The sequence below is a fragment of the Vipera ursinii genome (assembly GCF_947247035.1).
Source record: "Vipera ursinii genome assembly, chromosome: 5".
NCBI lineage: Eukaryota > Metazoa > Chordata > Lepidosauria > Squamata > Viperidae > Vipera > Vipera ursinii.
Genome location: NC_139518.1, coordinates 55,540,139 through 55,566,986, shown reverse-complemented (window position 1 = coordinate 55,566,986; position 26,848 = coordinate 55,540,139). Strand labels below are relative to the sequence as shown.

Genomic DNA, 26,848 nt, shown 5'->3' with positions numbered 1-26,848 from the left:
AATCAGAATAGAGCTGGAAGGGGCCTTGGAGGTCTTCTAGTCCAAACCCCTGCTCAAGCAGGAAACCCCTACAGTATATCATTTCAGACAAGTGGCTGTCCAGTCTCTCTATCCTTCTGTGATGAAGCACCCACAATTTCTGAAGGCAACCCATTCCACTGGTTAATTGTCCTTGCTGTTAGGAAGTTTCTCAGTTCCATGCTGCTTCTATCCTTGATTAGCTTCCCCCCATAAGTTGACCCCCTCTTCTTTGTGGCAGCCCTCAAATACTGGAATACTGCTATCATGTCACTCCTAGTCCTTCTTTTCTCTAGCCATACCCAGTTCCTGCAACCATTCTTCATATGTTTTAGTCTCCAGGTTTTTTAATCATCCTAGTTGCTCTTCTCTCCACTTTTTCCGAAGTTTCAACATTTTTTTTGTAATGTGGTGACCGAACCTGGATGCGTTATTCCAGGTGTGATCTTACCAAGGTTTTACAAAGCGGTACCAATACTTCGTGTGATTTTGAGTCTGTGCCTCTAGTTATACAACCAAGGATTGCATTAGTTTTTTTGACTGCTGCCACGCAGTGAACAGTGTTTTTCAAACTTGTCAATTTTAAGATTTCAGTTGTGGATTTCAGTTTCTAGAATTCTTCAGTTCTCTGGAGGATATTGTGGTTCTTACTGATTCATGACTAAATATTAGTTTATATAAGAAGGATAGCATTTTTTAAAAAAAATCATGGCAAGTAGCGATTTAAAGCTTTATATCTTGCTTGAACAGAGGTTCACTTTCTGTCTGCAAAATATCTAAAGAAATGCGTCACATTTGAAATATTGAAGGGAATGGGAAAATTCATGCAAATACCTTTTGATAGTGGAAACAGATGGTTGTTAGTCACTGGTTTGTTGTTATCGCAAAATGTGGATATGATTCTTCTGGTGATACGCTAATTAATCCCCTTTGTTACATTAATATTAATGTTTGTTACAGAGCCTGTGAAGTGGGATAAGGTTGCATCATTTTGAAGCTATAATTAAGGAAGCTAATTGATCATTGTGTTAAAATGCTTAAAGCAAGAAATGTATGTTAACAACTTCCAATTTAGACCTAATTCCAGGACTTGGATTGCACAAATAAGATTAATAGAATCTGTTCCCCTTGTGTTTGCTGTGCAACATAACAACAAACTAATAGGTTAGGTCAGGGGTGTCAAACTGCCGGCCCGCGGGCCGGATGTGTCATCCGGAAGCCACACCCACCCCATTGCCGGCAATGGCAAAACTGTCCCAATACGTTGTGTGATATCACGTGACATCACGAGTTTGACATGTCTGGGTTAGGTACTTTGAATGAATCCTTCACTGCTACTTCTAAATAACTAGAAATATTTTAGAGCACAAAGTAGTACTTCTGGAGTTGAATAAGCTATCTAGCTGAATTAGCAAAAATGTGTGCTATTTGTTGACAAACAGGGATGTGCATCAGCTAAGAGGCTGGTGTGCAAGAAAAGCAAACGTTAGCTCCTTCCGACCTGCTTCATAAAGCAGAATGTCTGCCCCTCCCCCTTTATTAAAGCATCCTAAATAATAAACATGCAGTTAGTGAAACCAGTGCAACTACCATAACTGAATTACCTGTGAAGTTAAATTCCTATCTTAGATTTTAAGAAAGAACGATAGGTGGTTTAGACCAGCAGTCTCCAACTTTTGTGGCTTGATGATCCAGCTGGGGGAGTGAGAAAGGGGAATCGGGCCATGTACTACAAACTGGTCCACACATCACCTCATTTTGTGGCTGAAATATCCCGAAATAGAAAATTGCAAAAAACCCCAAGGGATCAACAGAAGAGGTAGATGCATATTCTACTAAAATAGCATATTTAATCCATTTCATTTCTGTTTGAATGCTCCAAAATATTGACAAATCATGTCGTGTTTGGATTCCTTTATGCCATATTATTTGTAACATAGATAGTGTGTATATACCAGAAATTCATGTGCATATTTATGTATGCTATAATTCAGTTCTTTGAATTCTGGTCACACATAACTGGAAGCAGTTTTCATTGAATTCCACTTCTCTGTAGGCATGAACGAAAGTGCATGTTACTCAATTCAGCTAGATAAAGTGATTAATTAACTTTCAATTAATCAAGGAATCATTTTATCGATCAATGATGATTCTTCAATAAAAAGACTATTTTTTTAACAGAAGTGTTATCACTGTATGTCAGGATCGTCTTAATTTGTTGTTGCTGTTGTTAGCTGCGAAGTCGTGTCCGACCCATCGCGACCCTATGGACAACGTTCCTCCAGGCCTTCCTGTCCTCTACCATCTTGTGGAGTCCATTTAAGCTCACACCTACTGCTTCAGTGACTCCATCCAGCCACCTCATTCTCTGTCGTCCCCTTCTATTGCCCTCAATCTTTCCCAGCATTAGGCTCTTCTCCAATGAGTCCTTCCTTCTCATTAGGTAGCCAAAGTATTTGAGTTTTAGCTTCAGGATCTGGCCTTCTAAAGAGCAGTCAGGGTTGATCTCCTCTAGGACTGACCGGTTTGATCGCCTTGCAGTCCAAGGGACTCGCAGGAGTCTTCTCCAGCACCATAGTTCAAAGGCTTCAATTCTTTGGCGCTCAGCCTTTTTTGTGGTCCAACTTTCATTGCCATACATTGCAACTGGGAAGTCCATAGCCTTGACTATACACACTTTTGTTGACATGGTGATGTCTGCTTTTAAGTGTACTGTCTAAATTTGCCATGGCTTTCCTCCCGAGGAGCAAGCGTCTTAATTTCTTGGCTACAGTCCCCATCTGCAGTGATCTTGGAGCCCAGGAAAATAAAATCTGTCACTACCTCCATTTCTTCCCCATCTATTTGCCAGGAATTGAGAGGGCCGGATGCCATGATCTTTGTTTTCTTAATGTTAAGTTTCAAGCCAACTTTTGCACTCTCCTTCTTCACCCACAACAAGAGGCTGTTTAGTTCTTCTTCACTTTCTGTCATTAGAGTGGTATCATCTGCATATCTTAGGTTGTTGATTTTTCTTCCGGCAATCTTAATTCCAACTTTTGATTCATCTAACCCTGCCTTTCTCATGATGTGCTCTGCATATAAGTTAAATAGGCAGGGCGACAGTATACAGCCTTGCCAGACTCCTTTCCCAATTTTGAACCAATCAGTCATTCCGTGTCCAGTTCTCACTGTTGCTTCTTGACCCACATATAGGTTTCTCAAGAGACAAATAAGATGGTCTGGTACGCCCATCTCTTTAAGAACTTGCCACAGTTATGATCCACACAATCAAAGGCTTTAGCATAGTCAATGAAGCAGAAGTAGATGTTTTTCTGGAACACTCTAGCTTTCTCCATGATCCAGTGTATGTTGGCAATTTGATCTCTAGTTCCTCTGCCTCTTCGAAATCCTGCCTGTACTTCTGGTAGTTCTCGATCCACATACTGCTGGAGTCTAGCTTGTAGGATTTTAAGCATAACTTTACTAGCATGAGAAATGAGTGCAATGGTGCGATAGTTTGAACATTCTTTGGCACTGTCTTTCTTTGGAATTGGAATGTAAACTGATCTTTTCCAATCCTGTGGCCACTGTTGAGTTTTCAAAATTTGCTGGCAAATGAGTGTAGCACTGTTACTGCATCGTCTTTTAAGATTTTGAATAGCTCAGCTGGAATACTGTCACCTCCACTAGTTTTGTTGTTGCTCAGCTTTTCTAAGGCCCACTTCACTTCACATTGTAGAATGTCTGGCTCAAGGTCAGTGACCACCTCACTGTGATTGTCAGGGACATTAAGCTCATTCTTGTATAGTTCTTCTGTGTAATTTTGCCACCTCTTCTTAATCTCTTCTGCCTCTGTTAGGTACCTGCCATTTTGGTTCTTTATCATGCCCATTTTTGCATTAAACGTTCCCTTCATCTCTCCAATTTTCTTGAAAAGATCTCTGGTCCTCCCTATTCTACTGTTTTCTTCTATTTCTTTGCACTGTTCATTTAAGAAGGCATTCTTATCTCTTCTAGCTATTCTCTGGAATTCTGCATTCAATTGGGTGTATCTTTTGTTTTCTCCCTTGCCTTTCGCTTCCCTCCTTTCCTCAGCTATTTGCAAATCTTCCTCAGACAGCCATTTTGCTTTCTTGCATTTCTTTTTCTTTGGGATGGTTTTGGTTGCTACCTGCTGTACAATGTTGCGAACCTCTGTCCATAGTTCTTCAGGCACTCTGTCTCTCAGATCTAATTCCTTAAATCTATTTGTCACCTCTACTGTATATTCAACAGGGATATGATTTAATTCATACCTGAGTGGCCTAGTGCTTTTTCCTACTTTCTTCAGTTTAAGCCTAAACTTTGCAATGAGAAGCTCATGGTCTGAGCCACAGTCAGCTCCTGGTCTTGTTTTTACTGACTGTATAGAGCTTCTCCATCTTTGGCTGCAGAGCATATAGTCAATCTGATTTCTGTGTTGACCGTCTGGTGATGTCCATGTGTAGAGCCGTCTCTTGGGTTGTTGGAAAAGAGTGTTTGCTATGACCATCGTATTCTCTTGACAAAATTCAATCAGCCTGTGCCCTGCTTCATTTTGTACTCCAAGGCCAAACTTGCCTGTTATTCCGGTTATCTTTTGGCTTCCTACTTTAGCATTCCAATCCCCCATGATGATAAGGACATCATTTTTTGGTGTTAGTTCTATAAGGTGCTATAGGGCTTCATAGAACTGGTCAATTTCATCCTCTTCAGCACTGGTGGTTGGGGCATAGACTTGGACTAATGTGATATTGAATGGTTTTCCTTGGATTCGAACTGAGACCATTCTGAGACCATTCTGTCATTTGTAGGATTGTATCCCAGTATTGCTTTTCCTACTCTTTTATTGACTATGAAGGCTACTCCATTTCTTCTGAGGGATTCTTGCCCGCAGTAGTATACCTGATGGTCATCTGAATTAAATTCACCCATTCCTGTCCATTTTAGTTCGCTAATTCCTAAGATGTCGATGTTCAGTCTTGTCATCTCTTGTTTGACCACGTCCAGCTTTCCTTGATTCATGGATCTTACATTCCAGGTTCCTATGGAGAAAAAATCTTTACAGCATCGGACTTTCCTTTCACCACCAGATACATTCACAGCTGAGCGTCCTTTCAGCTTTGGCCCAGTCGCGTCATTCTTTCTGGTGCTACTAGTACTAGCCCTCTGCTCTTCCCCAGTAGCATATTGGATGCCTTCCGACCTGAGGGGCTCATCTTCCAGCGTCATATTGTTTTGCCTTTTGGTACTGTCCATAGGGTTTTCATGGCAAAGATACTGGAGTGGGTTGCAGTTTCCTTCTCCAGTGGATCACATTTGGTCAGAATTCTCTGCTATAACCTTTCCATCTTGGGTGGCCCTGCACGGCATAGGTCATAGCTTCATTGAATTACGCAAACCCCTTCGCCACGACAAGGCAGTAATCCATGAAGGGGTCATCTTAATTACTAATTTAAAAAATCTGACTTCTTAGCATTTAGCATTAAATGTTTAATCCCAGAAGATTATGAAAGAGTAAGGCCAAGGAAAAAAAGGGAGTCCACTTAAACACAGCTAAACTTTGCCTCTCGATCAGAATACTAGATCCTGTGGAATGAAAACGTTTGAAAACTCTGACTTAATCCATCAAAGGAAAATGAATCTGCTACGTGCCAATTTTAAGACATTTTAAACTTCTGAATGGACCGTTTCAGAGTGCTGATTTGAACTAGCAGAAGGATAATTGACAATGGACAAGGGTTTTGGTTAAAAAGTTATGGACAAGAGGTTTATAAATTAGGCTATACAGTTAGAGTCTGTAATTTTAATAATGACTTAGAAGTAGTATGTGTGTGTATGTATACACACACATTATATTACTTAGTTGGGTAATGAACATCTGTAAGCAAATAGTGTTAAATTTGTTGTTTTTTTATTTTTTCAGATGTTACTATATTTTAAAGATACCTAACTATGTTGGGGATTGGAGTACTATTCTTCCCCCCAAAAGAGAGCTCTAGTGCACTACTTAATAAAAAGAAAATTAACCTTCAATTATTATTTTTTAAATGCCAGTTAGAAGACATTGTTTCATACTTTGTAAAATATCTTGCCAGTCCAACATATATCCCATGCAGATCATCAAAACAGGACGCTTTTTAAATTAAAAATTATACTCTGCTCTAAATATGCTTTTTCATGAGGCAATTGGACTTCCTTGTTTTGAAGACGTTTTACTTCTCATCCAAGAAGCTTCTTCAGCTCTTACTGGATGGTGGGGAATGGAAGGATTTATATTCCTTGCAGATAGCTAGTTATTTGCATTCTTTTAGAGAGCCGTTGAGGCCACTTGGAGGCTTATCTGTGTCCTCAAGGAAGATCATCTGAATTGTGCAAGTGGGTGTGGTGCCTTCTTGGAACTGCTGAAAGGATGTGTTGTAGACTGGAGATAGATGATATTGTATCCTTCCCCCTCTATGGAGAGAGTACTTCTCAATTTTGACATAGATGGCCTCTTTCAAACCAGCAGTCCTCTCTGTCCAAAATCTGGACTTTGTTGTCTTCAAAAGAGTGGCTTTTGTCTTTTAAATGAAGATGGCCTGCTAAATCTTGTCATGATGGGCTTGTTCTCCTGTGTTGTGCCATGCATTTATGAAGTGGTTGTTTTGTTTCCCCAATGTACAGATCTGTACATGTCTCACTGCATTGTACTGCATATACCATGTTGCTTAGTTTGTGTCTGGGTGTTTTTTCTGGGGTGGACAACTTTTGCCTTACTGTATTCTTGGGTTTAAAGTGTGCACGTATGTTGTGTTGGCTGAAGATCCTCCTGAGCTTTTCAGATATTCTTGCATTGTATGGAATGACAAAATTTCTTCGTTTATTGTTCTGTTCTGTTGTGGAGGAGCTCCTATTGGGTCTTTTTTGGGATTTGATGAAGGCCCAGTTGGGATAGCCACACATTCTGAGGGCTTCCTTGATGTGTTTTTAGTTCTTTTTCTTTCCCATCTTTGCTGGTAGGCAGGCCTTCAGCTTGGTGGTGTAGGGTTCTGATAACTCCCATTTTGTACTCCAATGAGTGGAGAGAATCAAAATGTAAATATTGGATTTGTTGTGTGGGTTTTCTGTAAACTTCAATGTTAAGGCTTTGGGGGACACTGGGATAACCATGACCTGGATGACTGAGAATCTCCATAGACATTTATACTCTGCTCTACTGCGTCCATGCTACTCAAAAGCAGTTTGCAGAAATTAATGTTATGTTAGTAAATACATGAGATATATTGTTGTGATCCATCTATTGTATCCTGGTTTAAAAACAGTGCCAGGAACTTGTGTTCCTTCAAAATGTCTCTGTGTGTTTCTCACTGTTGACTCCCACATAAACTGAGGAAGGAGTAAGTTTTGTACTCATTTAAAACTAAACCTTTCGAAATATATAGTCTTCTACTCTCCTTGATCACCCTTGCTTATTGTAGGTCAAAATAGTTTTTTTTTCACTCCTGTGATTGAGCTTCAGACCCCTGGAAATGGAGTAGACCAAATAGTAGTCAATGCTGCTAGATTAAGAACAAGTGGGGGGAAGTGTTTATTTTGGCATGATCAATATTTTCTGATAGCTTCTTAAAAACTAAAACAGTTTTAATGCTAGTAAGCATATTTAGCCCCAATATCCAAAAGCTGATTTTCAAGACTGAAATATTAGAGTCTTAAATATTAGAGCTTGCAAAGTGGGAGTTGAGAACAACTTTAACTTTTGAAAAAGAGGAGCTTCATTTGCATTGCCTCATGCTATGAAACATTTTTTTAAAAAAAAAAGTTGTCATGGCTCAAATAAAAATATTTTAATTTTGGCTTGAATGCATAGGCTTTTCCAATCTGTCAAAGGCCCAGAATTTTTGATACTCCCATATATTATTTTCTCATCCTCATCTCATTACTCTCACAATTCTTTTGTGCCCGTTGAAAGTAATGGACCAAGTTAATGTGGGGAAGACAGAAAAATGCAACTTTTAAGATTACATTCTAATGAATTAAAGTCACTGTCTCAGATTAAGAGTATTGATTCCTGCGGTCTTTTCAGACCTTGCATAAATAGCCTTAGTAGTCCAAATAAATCTTTTCATTTTATTGATTGATCAGTATGAGATCAGATATATTTTAAACATTTTGTACAACATCTTGGGCAGTTTTAATGGAAAGTCAGTTGTAACTATAATAAATAAATGAATATTAGATGCTCTCCCAGAGTATAATAGCTGAATTTAATCCAGGTGAGGCAAAAAAGAGTTAAGGTTTACATTGGTTGTTTTGTGCAACTTAGTTAGAAAAGCCTAACAAATAGATAATTTATCCAACTGTTAGGCTTAAATTGCACCAAACAATTAGAGTAACCTTGCTCTTTTTTGCCTCACCTGGTTTAAAATATTTCTTGATACATTCTAAGGCAGACATGTCAAACACAAGGCCCGGGGGTCAGATCCGGCCCGCGAAGTGGTTTCATGTGGCCCGCGAAGCCATCCTGGAAACAGTGAGGGAACGTCCCGCACTGCCTTGGCCCTGGCCCAGAGGCCCTCCTTCTGCCAGGGACCCTCAGATCTGTCCCACTCCTGCCCAGGCCCCCATAGGCACCCTTGATGCGAACCATGTAGAGTTGGCCGTGCCCACCCAGTAGGCCATAAGCACTTTAGCCACGCCCACCCAGTAGGCCACACCTACCCGGCCCCCTGAGGGCAACTGCAATGCTGATGCGGCCCTCAATGAAATTGAGTTTGACACCCCTGTTCTAAGGGCTTCTGACACTATATTCAGTAAGCAAAGTATACAATAACAACAACTTTATTGTCACTTTGTACCCCAATTGGCATACAGCTCTCAAAGGGTCACCACCTCCGATATACACTCCTTGTTCGTGGCCAGCTCAAGTTTCAGAATGTCAATTTTAGTCTCTAGGGAGCAAACAGGACAGATGGAAACAGAGCTCTATGTGGATTAGCCCTCAAATTAGCTTGTATTCCTGGAGACAACCTTGCCTCCTTTTCTTTTTTCTGATCCTGACTCTTCCACCTTTTCATTACAGGCCTTGCTTGTAAAGATTTCTATCTCCAATAAAACAAAACTATATATTTCAATATTCAGTAAAAAAAACTTAACATATAATAAGAGACAGGAGGAAAAGAAAAAAAAGAAAAGTCAGGATTAGGGTGAAAAGTATTGTCGATTCACAACCACAATTGAGCCCAAAATTTCTATTGCTAAGTGAGACAGTTGTTAATTCATAAATGTTCCCCCATTTTACAGTCTTTCATGCCACAGTTAAGTGAATTAATGTAGCTGTTAGGTTAGTAACACGGTTGTTAAATGAATCTGGCTTCCCTATTGACTTTGCTTTTCCAGAAAGTCACATAAGGGGATTGCATGACCCCAGGACACTGTGACTGTCATAAATATGAGTCAAGCATCTGAATTTTGACCACATGACCACGGGAATGCTGCAATGTGAAAAACGGTCATAAGTCACTTTTTCCAGTGCCATTGTAACTTCAAAAGGTCACTAAACAAACTGTTGTAAGTCAAGAACTACCTGTAGGTAGGTACGTAAAAATAAATAAATGGTCTTTTTACAATTCCATCTTGTTTCTCACAGGCAGGCATGGCATCCCCAGAGGTTCCTGAACAACTGATAATTGCCTTGGAACCAGAAGCTGCATCAATTTATTGCAGGAAACTCCGCCTTCATCAGATGATAGACCTAAGCAGCAGACCGCCCGTCAATGGCTACACTCCAAGTGAAACTATTGCCTCAGGCTTCACACCAGGTACCACCCTTTTAATCAGACTTTGATTGGATGATGCACCTAATTCCTGCACATTCCACACATTTTTCTTACGGAAGTATTTAGACAAATTTTCTCTCTGTAAGTTGGTCTGAGTTTGATAACGGGGAAACCAAGAATGAGGTGCCACAAATAAAACACTCACTTGCTACTTAGCTTTCTCCTGGGATTGTGAAATTTACACACAAACATGCGTGGAGGTGTGTTAAAGATTCATTTATACCACTGTAATCAAACTGTGAACTGTTTGCAGTTTTAGAGAACAATAAACTGCTAATGGGTGTTATTTACTGATTTAATTTAAGTAAATGTTTTAAGAAACGTGTATGGCTGTGCAACTCAAACATTTGCAGCTCTGAGAGGCATAGAACAAAGTTAGGGATAGATATAAAATGAAAATAAACATTTCTAATGAAAATGTAGTAAACAATAATGAACAGTAATCCAAATTTACTGTTTCATTTATTTATTTATTTATTTATTTATTTATTTATTTATTTATTTATTTATTTATTTATTTATTTGGAAACTATGAACTCCAGACAGGAAGTTTAATCATCCTGGCTCCAGGGCCTAAGGATATGCCTAATTATGGCAAAAAAGATAATATGGGAAATTGTTTTCCAAAACTGGAGAATAAAAGGAAAAAAAACCCTTGCTTTTCCTCATTCTTTAACCAACCATGCTAATATTTGCGAACAAAAGAAAACATAAATGCATTTTAGATTAGATAATCTGGACCACTGTAAACTGGAAGAGATTATAATTTCAACCTGAGAGAACCCTCCCGCCAGGAATTCCCAGTGAATCTCTGATTCAACTTATTCTGACTGCCTAGGGCAGGGCTTTTCACCCATTGTACCACTTTTAGGATATGGCAACATCCGAGTACCACCAGTTGCCTAACAAGGTGTCAAAAACTTGATGACCCCCCTCCCCCAAAAGGAAAAAAGTGATGAAGTACAGGTAGTCCTTGATTTACAACAATTCGCTTAGTGACTGTTCAAAGTTACAATGACACTGAAAAAAGTGCCCCCAAGCCACAGCCGAGCAAGACACCTGCCTCCCCGGCGGCGCTCTTCCTCCTGTCCGAGGTTTTCATTGTTGTGAGCATTTCTGTTGAGAATTGTCAGCAGGGGTGGGGTGGGGGGTGTTTGTTTTTTATTCCCCCCGTCTGCTGGGTGGTTGCAGCAGGTTTTGGTCACTTCACATGACCCTGGGACACTGTGACCGTCATAAATATGAATCAGTTGCCAAGCATCTGAATGTAAATCACAAGACCCTGGAGATGCTGCAACATTCCAGCTGATCGGCACTTCTTCTGGGCTCAGAAGTGCCAGGATCAGCGCCGAGCTCCAGCTGGAGCCTGGTGCTGATCCTGGTGCGTCCACTGAGCCCTGACAGCCCCGAAGAAGCGCTGATCTTGGCACTTCCACTGAGTCCTGACAGCCCTGCAGCTCCAGCCATCTCTCGCTCAGGCTTGTGCGAAGCTGCCACTAGTTCAGCTCATTCCCCTCCCCAGCTACCACTTTTCCAGGATGGTTGCGTACCACCTGCCAGGTGCCAATGTACCACGGGTGACTGACTTACTTACCTGGTCTAAGGCCTTTCCCTTCATCTTAGCTATAAATGGGAGGGAGAGGGAGGAAATAACTAAAACTCCAAGGACAATGATAATAGTTGCTTTTTTATTTTGTTATGTTGGGAATTGATGGGAGTCAGGTGGTATATACACTGATGATGATGATGATGATGCTGTTGTTGTTGGGCTTGGGATTCAGCAATCACAAAATGCCCGTTGAGCAGAAGGCAATTTTTCCGGCAAGATATCCTGTTTGTTTTGTGGACCTATGGTCATTGCTGGAGATAAGAATGATATAAGATGGTCGTCTTCTGTTTTCCAGCATTCCTGTTTCCTTTGAGGTTTTTCAAATTAAAATAAACTTTAAGAAATAAGAGGGAAAAGGGAGATTTAATGAGTACAAAGGGAGTGCCTAAAGACAGTTTGTTGTGAGTAGGCATCATGTGCATTTCTCTCCTATAGATTAGCTAGGATTTACTAGGCAAATTATCTGGCCTAATGTCAGAAAGATTCTCTTATTCATAGTTATTTATAAATTAATAGCCTAACTAATAACACAATAAGGGACGCGGTGGCTCAGTGGGTTAGGACGCTGAGCTTGTCGATCAGAAGGTCGGCAGTTTGGCGGGTCGAATCCCGAGTGCCGCGTAACAGAATGAGCGCCTGTTACTCGTCCCAGCTTCTGCCAACCTAGCAGTTCGAAAGCACGTAAAAATGCAAGTAGAAAAATAGGGACCACTACGGTGGGAAAGGTAACAGCGTTCCGTGCGCCTTTGGCGTCTAGTCATGCCGGTCACATGACCACGGAGACGTCCTCGGACAAGCGCTGGCTTTTCGGCTTTGAAACGTAGATGAGCACTGGCCCCTAGAGTCGGAAACGACTAGCACACATGTGCGGGGAACCTTTACCTTTACCTTTAATAACACAATATTGCAAAACTACTTTCAGCAGAATTTGCTTTGTTTATCTTTATGGTACGTTTGTGGCAAGTTTACAATAAAAGGTTTGGTTTATATAGAATTAAAAGCTTTCCAACTACCATCAGTGTCTACTTTGAGTCAATTTGTTGAAAGAATTATACCAAGTGCTCCACCACTTTGGGACTAGAGTTTTGATTATCAATGTATGGGTTGTAATTTGTAACCAAATGATGACCAGCCCACTTTCCTGCATCCACTTTCTGCTCCAGGTACACGCAGCTTTGCTTTTGCTCTTTTATACTCAAGCCGTTTTCTCTCTGTGTCACCACTAGCAAAAGAACACATTCGACGAAATCGACAGAGCCGCACCTTTTTGGTTGAAAATGTCATAGGAGAAATCTGGTCCGAGCTGGAGGAAGGTAGTGTCCTTTTGCTCTTGCTGGTTTTGCATTGCCAGCGGAATTGGGTTCTCTGTGAAACGCTCGTCTTGTTCCCTTTGGTGCCTTTAAGATTATTCAGTTCTAATAAATGCTGAAGGCCACATAAAGGCTTATTTGTAAATAACACGTCTTAAAAATTCTAGGGGCTACTGAACAAAACTTCTGTAGTTACTTCCATACCCATCCACTGCTTTCCATAATGTGGGCATTGTCTAGAGGTGTGGACCTGTTGTCAACACCAGACAGGTTGGCTAAAGAATTTTAGAGTTTGGAATTTATCCCTCTGAAAGATGCCCTGCCTTTGTAATTTATATACTTGGGTGCTGCTTTTAAAGATTGTCCTAAATTGTCAGCTGATCCATGGAAGTCAAGATTGTTAGCAAAATCTTGCTAATACAAGTCATATCATACCAAGGCTTTAATTTTTCAGTGGCTTTTAGCCTGCTTAAACACACAATTCAGCATGCTTTTAATAAACTCTTATGCCCCATGTAAATGAATTGAGTCATATGTCTTTCAGAAAGAGAATTTTTTTGGGTAGCGGTATCCTAATTATTTTTTTTAAAAAATTCACCACCATCTAAAAGTAATTGTAATTTTGTTGGTCTATGAATTGCTTAAAAAGATTTGGACTGTGAACCGGACTGTAAATTCTTTAAATAATAAAACATTTGCTTCCCAAAGAGGATAATAACAGTGAAGCAATAGAACTCATTCAAGAACAATTTATTTTTATATATTTAAACATATTACAAATTTAAAAACCACCCATCTCCCTCACAGAGGGACTCTGGATTGTGAGTGGTGCACAACTAAAATATAAAAACATAAATATTATATTAGGAGGCAAGAATAGTTAAATTTAAAGTTTAAAAGGTGGGAGGAGGGAGGGTCTTCAAGAGACTAACCAGCCCCATGGCTGCATGTTCCTTTGGGAGCCCCAAGCATGTTGGCAGAGTGAAGTCTTCAGACATTTCCAAAAGGCCAGGAAAGTGGGGGCCCACATCACCTGTTGGGGGGGCAAAATGTTTCAAAGGGCAGGGGCAATGACAGACAAGGCTCTCTAGCTGGATCCTGCCAGTGACAATTCTTTAACTGACAGGTCCATAACTTTCTTCTAGACAGTGTCCAAATCAGAAGGTTTCATATTTTGTAGTCACACTTGATTGTTACACTGGTTGTGGGGGAAACCTTGAACCAAGATCATGCTTCAAGCATTTTTAACTGATGGGCTCCCCAACATTACTTCCCTGCCTGATTGGGTGGGATGGGCCACTGTAATGGGACGAAGATGGTTCTGCTGCTTGTGTGGCCTAATTCTTTAGCAGCTGAAGCTTCCAGATACTCTTCAAGGACAGCCCCACTCTTCAAGGACAGCCCCATGTAAAGTGCTTTGCAATAGTCCAAACGAGATGAACAATTGCAGGGTTGTTTAAAGGCATAATGAAAGGACAATGCTTTGAGGTGAAGGAACCACTATAAACCTATTTATCTTTATTAACTCACACATTATTTAAAGCAAATGACAGTATAAATAAGACATTGTAGTTTTCACTCAGTACTCTGTTCAAGCATCAGTGGCTAAATGTGCTGTATTCCTAATTTGCTTTCCATTTTCAAATCACTGCCTACTCAGTAGCAAATTAACTGATACAGTGAAATATATTTGTAGCTTTTGGCACAGGCTTCAGTTACATGATTTTTTTTTGTAAACCACTTGTGATTTTTATGAAGTGCCTTTTAAAATAAATGCAAAATACCCATCGAGGGAGAAAACCCAACTGTTTTTATTCCCTTTGAATTAACAGGCGACCGTTATATAGTTGTGGATGGGGGAGGAGGAACAGTTGACGTGACTGTGCACCAGATCAGGTTACCAGAAGGACACCTGAAGGAACTGTACAAGGCGACAGGTGATGTGGATTCCTCACTCCTACAGTTTATACAACATTTTTTTCACTCAGAGAATAAGGTTAATAAGGTTTGCTGGAAGTCATGTAGCCTGTTCTAAAAGAACCTATCTTTTAAGAAGAACAAAAATTGGCATTATGGTGCCTCAACTTTATTTGCTTCAAGAAATGAAGAAGAAATCATACAGTGCATTGGTTCTACTATATAATTTTATCCCTCACGTTCCTTACGGGTTTTTCTGGGTTACTGAGATCAGAGTATCAGTTTATTCTAATAGGCACTTTAAATGAAGAAAGTATACATAGGAACAGCTACATGAGTACATATATTATTCACTTGGGGACTTCTTGAGAAATGACACATTCAAAGAACATGTTATGATGTGGGATCATCATTTTGGCTAGCCACAGACAACCTACTATCCATGGCTTTTATACAGATGTTTCATTCTTCTCCATGAATGGACCATCTGATGGTGCCAGGATGTCTCTCGCATAGATTTCTGGACACAAATATGACTGGATACATAGAGTTAGAGCTGTGTCCCCTTATACACGCGGTGGCTCAGTGGGTTAGGACGCTGAGCTTGTCAATCAGAAGGTCGGCAGTTTGGCGGGTCGAATCCCGAGTGCCGCGTAGCAGAGTGAGCTCCTGTTACTCGTCCCAGCTTCTGCCAACCTAGCAGTTCGAAAGCACGTAAAAATACAAGTAGAAAAATAGGGACCGCTACGGTGGGAAGGTAACAGTGTTCCGTGCGCCTTTGGTGTCTAGTCATGCCGGCCACATGACCACGGAGACGTCCTCGGACAAGCGCTGGCTCTTCGGCTTTGAAACGGAGATGAGCACCAGCCCCTAGAGTCGGAAACGACTAGCACGCATGTGCGGGGAAACTTTTACCTTTACCTATACAAATATGGCATGTTTGGCCATGGGCATTTTAATGGCAAAGAACAAATGCAGCTGATTCCTGCTGTCATGTGGTGTCCTGATCATATGGGAAAGATATTGAAAATTCACGGCAATACTCCCATTGCCTTTGATAGCGTTTTATCACAGCAAGAACATGCTTGAATTTTCTAGGCAAAATCTTTATAAATCCACTAATACTCCTTAGTGTTAGCATATAAAATCAAAGATTTGATAATGCCAGTACGAGTTGACATATTTCTATGGCTCACTCACAAGACCATATTGATGTTACTATCTCTTTTATATGAAGTACAACAAAGCGATTATTTTAATTTCTACTGACGGGGGTTTAGCATAATAAATGCTATAATTCATTTTCAGTTTGGCCCATTTAGAAGATGCTGCCTTCCACCACTACTTTTCAAGAAGTTTTCCTGATTGAGGCAAAATAGATTCTGGGTTTACTGTCAAGTGTTCCTTCTCTTTAGTAATTTGGGAAATGTATGGAGATGATTTATTATTTTGGGGCAGTAGGGGCAGAAGATTATTTGTAGCTGTTTACATGATTTGCTACAGATTACTAATGTTCTACAACATCCAAATGTTGCATCTTTTTAAAAACAAATTGTCAGAATTTTACAGTACATTAAAAGTGTAAAACAAAACATGAAAAAAGAAAGCATAGTTTTTTGACTTGACTTTTCTATCCAGTAATTACCATCTTATTCTTCCCCCCTTCCTCTTCCCCCCTTACTAATTCACAAATTCATAAATCATCAGTCCTCTTAGCAAAATCATGTAAACCTTCCAGTCTTTTTTTTTTAAGTCTCAATTATTTTTTCTCTGACGGTCTGTTATAATTCTAGGTCTGAAATTCCTCCAGAACAAATTATACAGTCTCTACACTGAGTATCATGGAGTTATCCTCTCAACTACAGACAAAATATTCAAGTCACTTTTGAAGTAATTTAGTTACTTCCCTGTAACCTGCATTTCAAATTAGTTGAAAGGATTTAATAGCTTTATTTACTGATATTAAATTAAAAACTGACACTGAACAGCAAGTTATATAGGCTTCTGGGAGAAACATCCAAGGTTTTGGAGGCCTCATGTGCCTATGAGATCAAAGGTGGTAGATCCTTAGTGATTTTGATCTACATTTAGTCATAACATGCTTAAGTAGATCTAATGGGACTGGAATTAATCATGATTATCAGTCTCCCTGATTTCAGTGGTTCTCTTCTATACCTGGATGTATAGAATCCAGTCAAGATTCTAGAAGCTTGCTTTTTTTAAAAAAAAAAAGCATATTCCTATACACATACATTTTTTGCTGTGTCTTTTCTTAAATAATATTATCTATTAACAATAATATTTCTCATGCAGGAGGGCCGTATGGCTCTTTAGGTGTGGACTATGAATTTGAAAAACTTCTGTGCAAAATATTTGGCGAAGATTTTATTGAACAATTTAAAATCAAGCGGCCTGCTGCCTGGGTTGATCTGATGATAGCATTTGAATCTCGCAAGAGAGCAGCAGCTCCTGATCGGACGAATCCACTGAACATCACTCTGCCTTTTTCTTTCATTGACTACTACAAGAAATTTCGAGGTCACAGTGTAGAACATGCCTTAAGGAAAAGCAAGTAAGTCAGAAATTAGTCAAACAGTTCTCTGGCTGTTTTTTTCTGGTAACAAATCATATGGAGGAGTCACTGATACCTTTTTTTTGGGGGGGGGGAATAGATGTGCGTAATATTCATCGTAGAAAAATCCAGAAAGTTTCTTGTGGTTCAGTTGCATGAAATATGAATAATTAATTCAAGTACATCTGGACAACATTGCTGACGATAAGGAACACTAGCATATAAAAAGTTCCCCCCTCCTTTCCCAGCATTAAGATTGTAAAATTGCCAAACCCAAACCTCCCTCCTTAACTAGTCCATTTCAAAAAAACAAAACCACAGCTTTTTCTGCCCCTTCCTTAAAATTGCATTTTGTGAAATTGCTCCATTTAATCATCAGGATGTAAACTGTTTATCATAGCATCTGCTAATGTAAACAATCTTAAAGTCGTGCAAGAAGGATGTGGGATTTTTCCCCCCTGATGTTTGGAATAATGTCCCTTTAATAAATGATAGAAAGGATGGTGTAGTAACTATGTAAAAGTCAACGGCATATCTTTAGAATTTTTAAAAAGCACCAAATGACTCTTCTAACAGGAGGGCGAAAAATCCAGCTCTCCACTACAGAAACATTTCTGTTCACACAAAAGATGACACTTGAATTTCACTAACTGGCTAGGCCTCATTGTCATCATGCTGTTCTGATCCAAAAGGCTCACCAACTCAAAAGTATCTCTTGAGAAAGTGAGTGCCCTTCCTTGTGTTTGGCTAGTTGCAAAGCCTGTAGTCATCTTTAGAAGCATGGCCATCAAATCAAGATCTTCCCTCAGATGAGAAGCTCTGCCTGACTGCAGGGAGAAGGGATGTCAGGCACAAAAAAATAAGTTACATTTCAGTTGCAGAATAGGCAAGAGTTTCCCGCCAGTTTTAAACAATATTTCCCTTCTAGGGAGTTGTAGGTGTAGAGGTGTACACAGGAATGTGGGCTGACCTTTCCTTGAGACTTCTCCATCTTGATGTTAAACTGAAAATGGGACTGCACACGTGAGATTGATTCCTGACATGATAGAGCATTAACTGTTTGACCTCTGACCCTAAAATCTTGGTTCCTGCGGGACAACATCAAGGCTGGAGTTGAAGGGGCAGAGCTGGTGTACATCCTTGTACTAACCTTCTGCATGTAGACTTATGAATAGTCAGTAGGACCTTGTTCAGTCTTTTTCCCAAATGGAATATTGATCAAACTCTTCACATTCCCTTATTCCCTACAAAAAGTTGCAAGGCATTCTTAACGGGTACTATGTTGCTCCTTTGACTTCATGACTATCTCCAAGAATGTTTCTTAGAACTAGGATAGTTTTTTAAAAAAGTTGCTTTCTTTTTTTCCCCAGTGTGGATTTTGTGAAGTGGTCCTCCCAAGGAATGCTGAGAATGAGTCCTGATGCAATGAATGCCCTCTTCAAACCTACAATTGACCAAATTATAGAGCATCTCAGTAGGTATTAAGGGTGTATAAGGCTTTAAAATAGTCATTAAGAGCCAGAACATTCAGAATTTAGAGACCGTCTCTTCACAAAAATTATTATTCCAAAATGTTTATCATATTGCCCCTTTTTAGCAGTTGTTAAGTCTGAATGTATGTCTTTTTATCATAATTCCCACTGAACATATAGCCTGAAAAATACAAATTCAATATGCCAGAAATAATTATATTTGGGTTGAAAGATTATCATTTTTGTAGGAGTATCACTACTTTTGTAGGAGATTATCAGGTTATATATGAAGAACATTGCCCATTTTGATTTACTTACACTATCTCCCATTGTGAACAGAAGTATCTGTATATTCCCCCATAGGCACACATACACACCTTTGTTCCTAGCCTTTTTATCATGAGTTTATTCTCATGAGACTAGATTCTTCTTTCACTGGGTGCACTTATTTTTCTGACCCCATCGATTTCTTTCTCTGCTCAGGTAATATTTTTGAAAAACCTGAACTGACAAATGTAAAGTTCCTGTTCCTTGTGGGTGGATTTGCAGAAGCCCCACTACTACAACAAGCTGTCCAGAATGCTTTTGGTTCAAAATGCCGAATCATCATTCCTCAAGATGTGGGGCTCACAATCCTCAAAGGAGCCGTCCTCTTTGGTCTGGATCCTGCTGTCATTAAAGTGCGCCGTTCCCCCTTGACGTATGGGGTGGGGGTCCTGAATCGCTATGTAGAAGGGAAGCACCCTACTGAAAAGCTGCTAGTTAAAGATGGCACCCGTTGGTGCACTGATGTCTTCGACAAATTTATCTCGGCTGACCAGTCGGTGGCACTTGGTGAGACCGTGTCCCGCAGCTATACCCCTGCCAAGCCTTCTCAGCTGGTCATTGTGATCAACATCTACAGCTCAGAACACGATAATGTGAATTTCATCACTGAAGCTGGAGTGAGGAAGTGTGGCACACTCCGCTTGGATCTCACTGGAACTGACAAATCCGTGCCAGGCCGGAGGGAAATTAAAACGCTAATGCAGTTTGGAGACACTGAGATTAAAGCCATGGCAATTGACGTTGCCACTTCTAAAAGTGTAAAAGCTGGTATTGATTTCTTAAACTACTGATTTTTTTTCTTTTCTTTTCCATGGCCCCCACCACCTATTGTTTCAATGTTTTGTTCACTGGCTGCCAAAAACATCCTGAATTTAGGCTAGATAAATAAAGCATAGAAGAAAAAAAGCATCAGGATTTTTAATTATTCTTTGCTCTTGAAATTACCAATTGAAAATCTGAGCAAGGAGTTACCAGGTGCTATCCAGTAAACATATTTGAACAATCCAAATATGTAATGAAAATTAAGCACTGAAATATTACTGCTCTATTTATTCGGGAGACATATCGCTTTACTTGATGTCTTTCATATGCTCTTAATTTTAGGGCCTAATAATCAAACCTATTCTACATTTAGGGTACCAACTAATCTACTTTTTTTTGGAGCACTAAAAATGAAATTTATAATCATGATTTGTGGCTATCAGTTTCACAGTAGAAATATGTTAAGTCTTCAGCAATTTTAAAAGCCAACCTCATTTATTTGGTGAAGTAGAAATACTGGAATTTAAGCATGTAAAAATGCAAATGAACAGCTGCTGCAAACCAGCTTTAGAAATTGGGTCTTTGTAGCATGAAACTATAGGATCAAATGACATGTTGGTTTGGTGGGGGTTTGCTTCTGTTCAGTGAAGTTTTAAGTTAGTAAACCTGTTAGAGGTGCAATCTTATTAAAGAAATTGATCAAATCATAACATTTGCTGGAAGTGCTGAAGCAAAAAGTTAAATTAATTTCTAGATAATGCCAACACACATTACAACATTATTTTAGGAAAGGAATTCCTCCTCCCTGTGGAAATAAGTGGCATTGCACCTGAATAATTTGCCATTTATAGTTTTAAAAGCAGTTGTAATTCTCTGTCCAATTAATTAACACCAACTTTAATTCTGCAGCACTGATGTTTGCATTTCTCCCTTTTTCATTATTGGAATAGGAATGCTTTCCAAAGACTAAACCAATTCTGTAAATGTGAAAGTGTCCCTACTTCCCATTTTACTGTTGGCCAACCTCTGGCTTTATTTATCTATACCTCTCTTCAGCCAGTTCTTGTACAAAACAAACAAGAGGGTGTGGTAGCAATAGTTAACCAGAGATCATCTCTATCCTCAGGTTGTAGAATGAAAGAATCCATTTTCATTGCCTTTCTCAGCCATGCCAAACAAAGGAAAACCTTCCTGTGTTGATCCTAGGGAGTGATATCTCATACAAGTGATAACATTTTCCTGGGACCAACTTAATTATTTGATAAAATAATTCATATAACTCCACAGAAGTTACTTAACATTTCATTAAGGAAAAAATAACCAATTAAATTTACAATTATGTACAGCAGAGGTCCCCAACCTTTTGGGCACCAGAGACCGGTTCCGTGGAGAAAGGGTTTTCCACGGACCGGAGAGTGCGTGGTTTTGTGTGCTGCCTTCATCCCACGGATGGGGCTTTGCTTGTTTGGGCAGACTGGTTGCTGGCATGTCAGGGCCTTGTACCAGTCCACGGACCAGTGGTTGAGGACCCCTGATGTACGGTGTTACGTTGTTTACCATTCTCTGCAAAATAACAGCCCTCCCTACATCTTCCCTTTGGAGTAACTGCATAAACCGATACGGAAGCAGCTGAGTGTTCCTTGAAGGGAATGTGCTGTCTTCAGTTTAGCTCCTTGTGAGCTTCTTCTATTAATGTGACCAATAGCCTGAGTACTGATTCAGGAAAAGTAGCTTCTCAGCAGAGGAAAAAGAAAAAAGAAAAAGAAAAAGTAGTTGAGCAATGTTATTTCTGACCAGAAGAGGGAGTACAGACATTATTTCTTAGAACTTAAATGGCTTCCAAGGTACAAAACAGTACTTTATATTCAATGTGAGTGAAGCTTTAACTGACAAACTTATTATCCAAGAAGAGAATGAAACATCAGTCTCACGTAGAAACTGACTAAAACTCTAGTGCCATCTTGTCCAAACTGATCTCATCCAGTAATGTTGACCTGTAAAATTTGAAGCTTTCAAATTCTTAGATAAGATGTATAACCAGCAGCCATGTTGTATAGGAATTCTGGAAGTTACAATGTCAAAACATCCTGAAAGCACTACATTGTGGAAGATCCCTAGCAAGAGGGGGGGCTGCCTTTGCTTAGTCTGTATAAAGCTGTCTATGCCATGGACAAATGATACTACAGATGATTTGATAAAAATACACTGCCAGCCTAGTTTGTCTTTCCAGGCTAACAACTTGCAAATACGAAGATTGCCTCCAGTTGAGCATTACAATTCAGGCCTTGATAGGTAGCTAATTCCAACATGTTGGATTTGAGGCCAAATTCATGACAGCAAAAGGTCTGTTTTGTCAGCTAGAAGCTGACACTTTTTTTCAGAACACTGACAAAACACTTTGTCATCCAGCGTAATATATTCTGCTTTCAATATGCCTGAAAGCTAATTGTTTAGCTGGTTCTTTTTCCCTATTAGCTATGCATGAGTGAAAATCCATAAAATCATTTTCCTTTCCCCCCCCCCCTTAAAATCTCAAGATTCCTTATTAAGCACTTACATAATTTAGGGAACAACTTTGCATCATGCAAACATTTTGATTTTCTGGGAAGAATTTAAGGGTCCCTTTGCATTATATCCTATAAATAATATGTCCTGATAGAATGAGAATAAGCTTTGATTTACTATCAGAGGAATAGATTGGGTCATTTCAATTACAGCATCTTATTCCTCCAATAATTATTCTCCTGGAGTAATTATAAAGTATGCATGCTGGCATTTCTTCTTTTATCCTGACTGCTGTGTTTTTAAAAGCCCCCCTCCCCCATGAGTGAGTGAATGCCTTTCTGTAGCTTTCAAATAAGCAACTCCATTGGAAAGAGCTATGAACAAAAATTATTTGATGTATATACAATATTTAAATATTGTACAGATGTTTTCTTCCTGAAAGTAGTATTTTCTTGTACAGAATGATCTTTATCCCTGTTGATTTGCATCAGTGTTTAATTTTAAATAATATAGTTTCTGCCACGACTTCAGTAATTACAGGCTTTTAAAGATGACAAGGGATGTAATGCACAAAGATGATCTTATAATAAGGGGAGTGAAGTGTCAGGATGTCAGACAGTACCACATTATTCTCTGTGCTACACAAATAATAGCTTGCAGACTGCTGGATTTTTCATTCTTTTTGCTTTAACAGGTATAGGCTGCCTTAATGCTCTGCATCTGTGCTCTGCTTTGGATAATACCTACTCTATAGAAAGTAGAAGATCAGTTACCACATTATCACACCAAATGAACTCCTGTTTCAAGGCATACGTTTTGTTTTAATTACGTCTCTTCTGCGAGACAAAACTAAACCAGAATGAAGCATTAAAAAGGAAGGGGCTCTGGTAATGGCAGATGAGTTGAAGTTTGTACAGGCCTGTGTCATCCTCTGACTGCAGATCACATATCAAATCAGGAATCAGCTCAATATAAAATCACACATTGGAGGCTTCAGTGCCTGGATAAGCAATAGACCAGTTTGTCAACATTGGCCAGGTTTACAATAGGTGGACTTCAGTTCCCATGCTGGCTGGTGAAGTCCACCTGTCATAAACTTGCCAAGGTTGAGAAACACTGCAATATACCAATGGTACGTTTTCTGTATTATGAAATCTATATCCAAAATTGTGGGACAGAGTTGAGTCACACGATCCCATTGTAAGACTACAATTTCATTTTTTTCCCCTAGTCCCATGACTACCTTGGATTACTATTATTGCAATAGAGTGCTGTTTTAAGGCTTAGAATTAACATAAGGGCAGAAATAATTAAAAAGTGCCACAAAGGAAGACTTGTTTGCTGTTCAATACTGTGACTTTAAAAGTCACAATTAACTTTCATGAGTGGTTTTTTTTGAAGCTGCAACACCTTTTTCCCCCAGGTGTAAACAAGAAGCTGAAAAGGTCAGACTACTTCTAGCAATAGCAAAAAAAAAAATGGCACTGGCAGGAGATGTGAAACATTTCCTTTTCAAAGTACACAAACCCCTTACATAATGGAGATACAAATTTTAACCCAAAACTGCACCTCAGAAACAAGCCTCCAAGTGAGCAGGGGGTTTACTCCCCGGAAATGGGTTTATGAACTTCAGTGCTTATAACTTACATCAGAAAAACTAGATACAACTAATTTCCATCAGATTTCAGGTTTGTTGCAGGAAGGAACATGTTAGGGATGTTTAAGTTATCAGTAACTTCCCCCTCAAACTGTTGAATTAATTGTCAGCTTGTGTGAGGAATATACTTTCCAACATTTCTGCACATTTCAGTCACTTCAGATCCTTTATATTCTTGCTTATTCATTTCTTTCTTTGCACAAATGCCCTCTGGTTCTAACTGAGGAAGGCTGCTTAGAATCAGTTCCCAATCTGAATTGCTTTTTAAAGCCATAGGTTAATCCACTTTTAACAATTTCCCCTTTTTACATGGTGAACCAAATTCAAAGTGGATTCCTGCACCCCCCCAGCTTATATTTATTGAAGTATCATTTAATTTTAGGTTACTTTTAATAGGTTATATTTCTGATATAGAAAGCTTAATAGGAGCATGATTTATTTTTGTATTTTCCTTAAACAAAAGTGCATGCATAGCAAGCATCTGTACTTCTCTCTCTGTCTTCGTGAATCAAGCTATCAACAAACTAGCTACTGTTTGAGGTCCAAAATATTATATTCCTGCATTATTGAGAATCCACAAAGTGTTAACATGTCTAGCTTGTGAGAGGCCAGAGGTCCTTTAATTTCCGCCAAAAAGATTTGTTCCTTTTTCAAAAGTGGATTACAATAATCTTAACATTAACCAGTTGCTTAGCAGTGCAGAGCTTACATGAGAATACTGCCTTTGGATGGAGACATGTAAGAATCTGATCTGATTAATGCCTCAGTGTGCTTCGTTTTGTATGCCTGCAGCCAATGAAGGGAGATAACTCATGCTCATGGAGGGCTGCTATGCTTGCAAAATATATAGTGTAGCCAACAAACCACTTCAGCTATAATCCTGCCAATAGAAGTACAAATATATCAACTGATTTGCTCTTTTGGAGCTTCTGCTACTTTTAGTTTTATATCTATATAAAGCTTTCAACAATTTACACACACAAAATATAGAATGCCACTGAATAAGACTGAGGTTTTTGGAAAATATTTTTCCTCCCTGTTGTCAACTCTGCCCCAAACTCAGCATAATTTTGCTTGATGTTCTCTCCGTCACTCAGGTTCCACTCCCCACCCCCACCCACCCCTTCCTAAAATAATAGTGGAAATAGGATAGATGTTTAATGGAACAGTTTAGCAATAGAATATGTAATGCTGTGACAACTTCAGGTTTTATTATGAAGCACTATGCTACAATTAAAATAAATGGTAAATAAATGCTTGCTTATAGGTAGAATTTATCCTAAGTTGGTAGAAACTTATCAAAATGCGAGTAGGAAGGTAAAGTTTTTACAAATTATAAGCTATATCTATTATCTGCTGGTTTCTCACAAATGGGCCAACTAGGTTGCCTAGGTGTGAAAAGACAGGTTCAAGTCCACTCTCGGCTACAGAAATGTTTTGGGTGACTTTAGGCCAAAGGCTTTCTCATCACCCAGCTGATCTCATAGAGTTGTCAGGAGGGATAAAAATGAAGGAGGAGGTCTCAAGTGCACCACTGAGTTCCTGGAGAAAAAGGCAGGATACAAGAGAAATAGATAAATGAAGTTATTCAGTGAAGTAATCTAGTAAAAAAGTTGTAAAAGGAAAGCTTGGTCTACTGATATAATCTTCACCCTTGGTAGAAGTTTGCGCTTGGGCAAAATCTTAAGAATTCTGGAAACTAGAAATCTTGTCAATCAAATCTGGGCTTGCTAAAAAAAGATCTCAACCATTTCTCTGCATTCTGTTTTTGGATAAACAAATATATTGATATTACAAGATCTACTTTTCAAACAAAGGTCATGTAATTATTATAGCAAATTGCAATACTTATGAAAAAAAAAATCCAGGGTACATTTTGTGTAGGTTGCAGAGCATAAGGCCAATCTATATATCTATGCTTGAGTAACTTCTAAAACAGATTATAAAAACAAATCTGCTTGGTGTGATTTTATTGACTGCCTTCCTTGTTCCAGATTCTTAAACACTAAATTCTGACGATTACAGCTTGTTACATTTATATCTGAAAACACTGCTGTTTAAAATTTCAAATAAATTAGTAAATCACGTTGGAAGTCTTGTTTTTTTGTTATTTTATTAAAGGCTTCTTGTGTAAAAGTTATTTTCTATTCTATACATTATTCTTTTAAGCTTGCAAGTATTTTCAAATACTTTTCACTGTTCTGCTTTGCCTAGTATTTAATTGTCAAATCTGAAATTGGATATTCCAAATTTATTTTTGAAATATACTAAATACTGTAAAATAACCTTATATAAGAAACAAATAAAAGGGGCGGAAAAACCCACCCTGAATCCAGAAACAAAGCTATTCTTTAGTATTTTTGCTCTCCAGAGGACTTCCCTTGGAAATTGTCATTTTTTCTAATTGATATCCAACATTCCTGAAAATTAAAATCGCTTTGAAATCAGAGCAGCAAAATCCAGCGTATGCTTTATAGTAATCACCATGAGGTTTAATGGCTCTTGCTAACCAGTAAGCAACACCCTACTAATTTATCACTCACGATACCAGTTGTGTCATCTGATGCTTTCCAAATAACGGTGGAGTTCACGCCGACCATGAATCGTGGATCTAAAATCCCATCACCCTGGTGCTATCGAATATATATATTCTTGTGCAGAAATCCTTGAAAAACCGAGTCCTTCCGGTTTCTTCAGTCTTTAATGAAACACTGCATTAATTCAGATCTGGGACGCAACTTGAAGTTTACCGGAGTAAATTTTGAAAACTCCAGATTCAAATCTATCGGTAACTAATTACGTCTGGAAAAACAATATTGCTATTTTCCTGCTTGCGTTCGGGGATCGTTGGAGCATCCAAAGGCAAGCGGTCAATTTGAAA

At 39.1% G+C, this 26,848-nt stretch overlaps 1 protein-coding gene across 1 annotated transcript in view; it reads left to right on the top strand.

Moving 5' to 3' along the window:
• The window catches only part of HSPA12A (heat shock protein family A (Hsp70) member 12A), a gene marked incomplete at its 5' end in the record, with an annotated part of 40,033 nt that extends 20,133 nt beyond the window's left edge, over window positions 1-19,900 (top strand). Inside the window, 6 exons of the mRNA XM_083363303.1 lie at window positions 9,647-9,818; window positions 12,672-12,758; window positions 14,588-14,692; window positions 16,986-17,244; window positions 18,615-18,718; window positions 19,200-19,900. Of these exons, the coding sequence (XP_083219429.1) occupies window positions 9,647-9,818; window positions 12,672-12,758; window positions 14,588-14,692; window positions 16,986-17,244; window positions 18,615-18,718; window positions 19,200-19,834 (1,362 nt within the window). The 3' untranslated portion in view covers window positions 19,835-19,900. The remainder of the gene's footprint in view (window positions 1-9,646; window positions 9,819-12,671; window positions 12,759-14,587; window positions 14,693-16,985; window positions 17,245-18,614; window positions 18,719-19,199) is intronic.
• Between the last annotated feature and the right edge of the window lie 6,948 nt (window positions 19,901-26,848).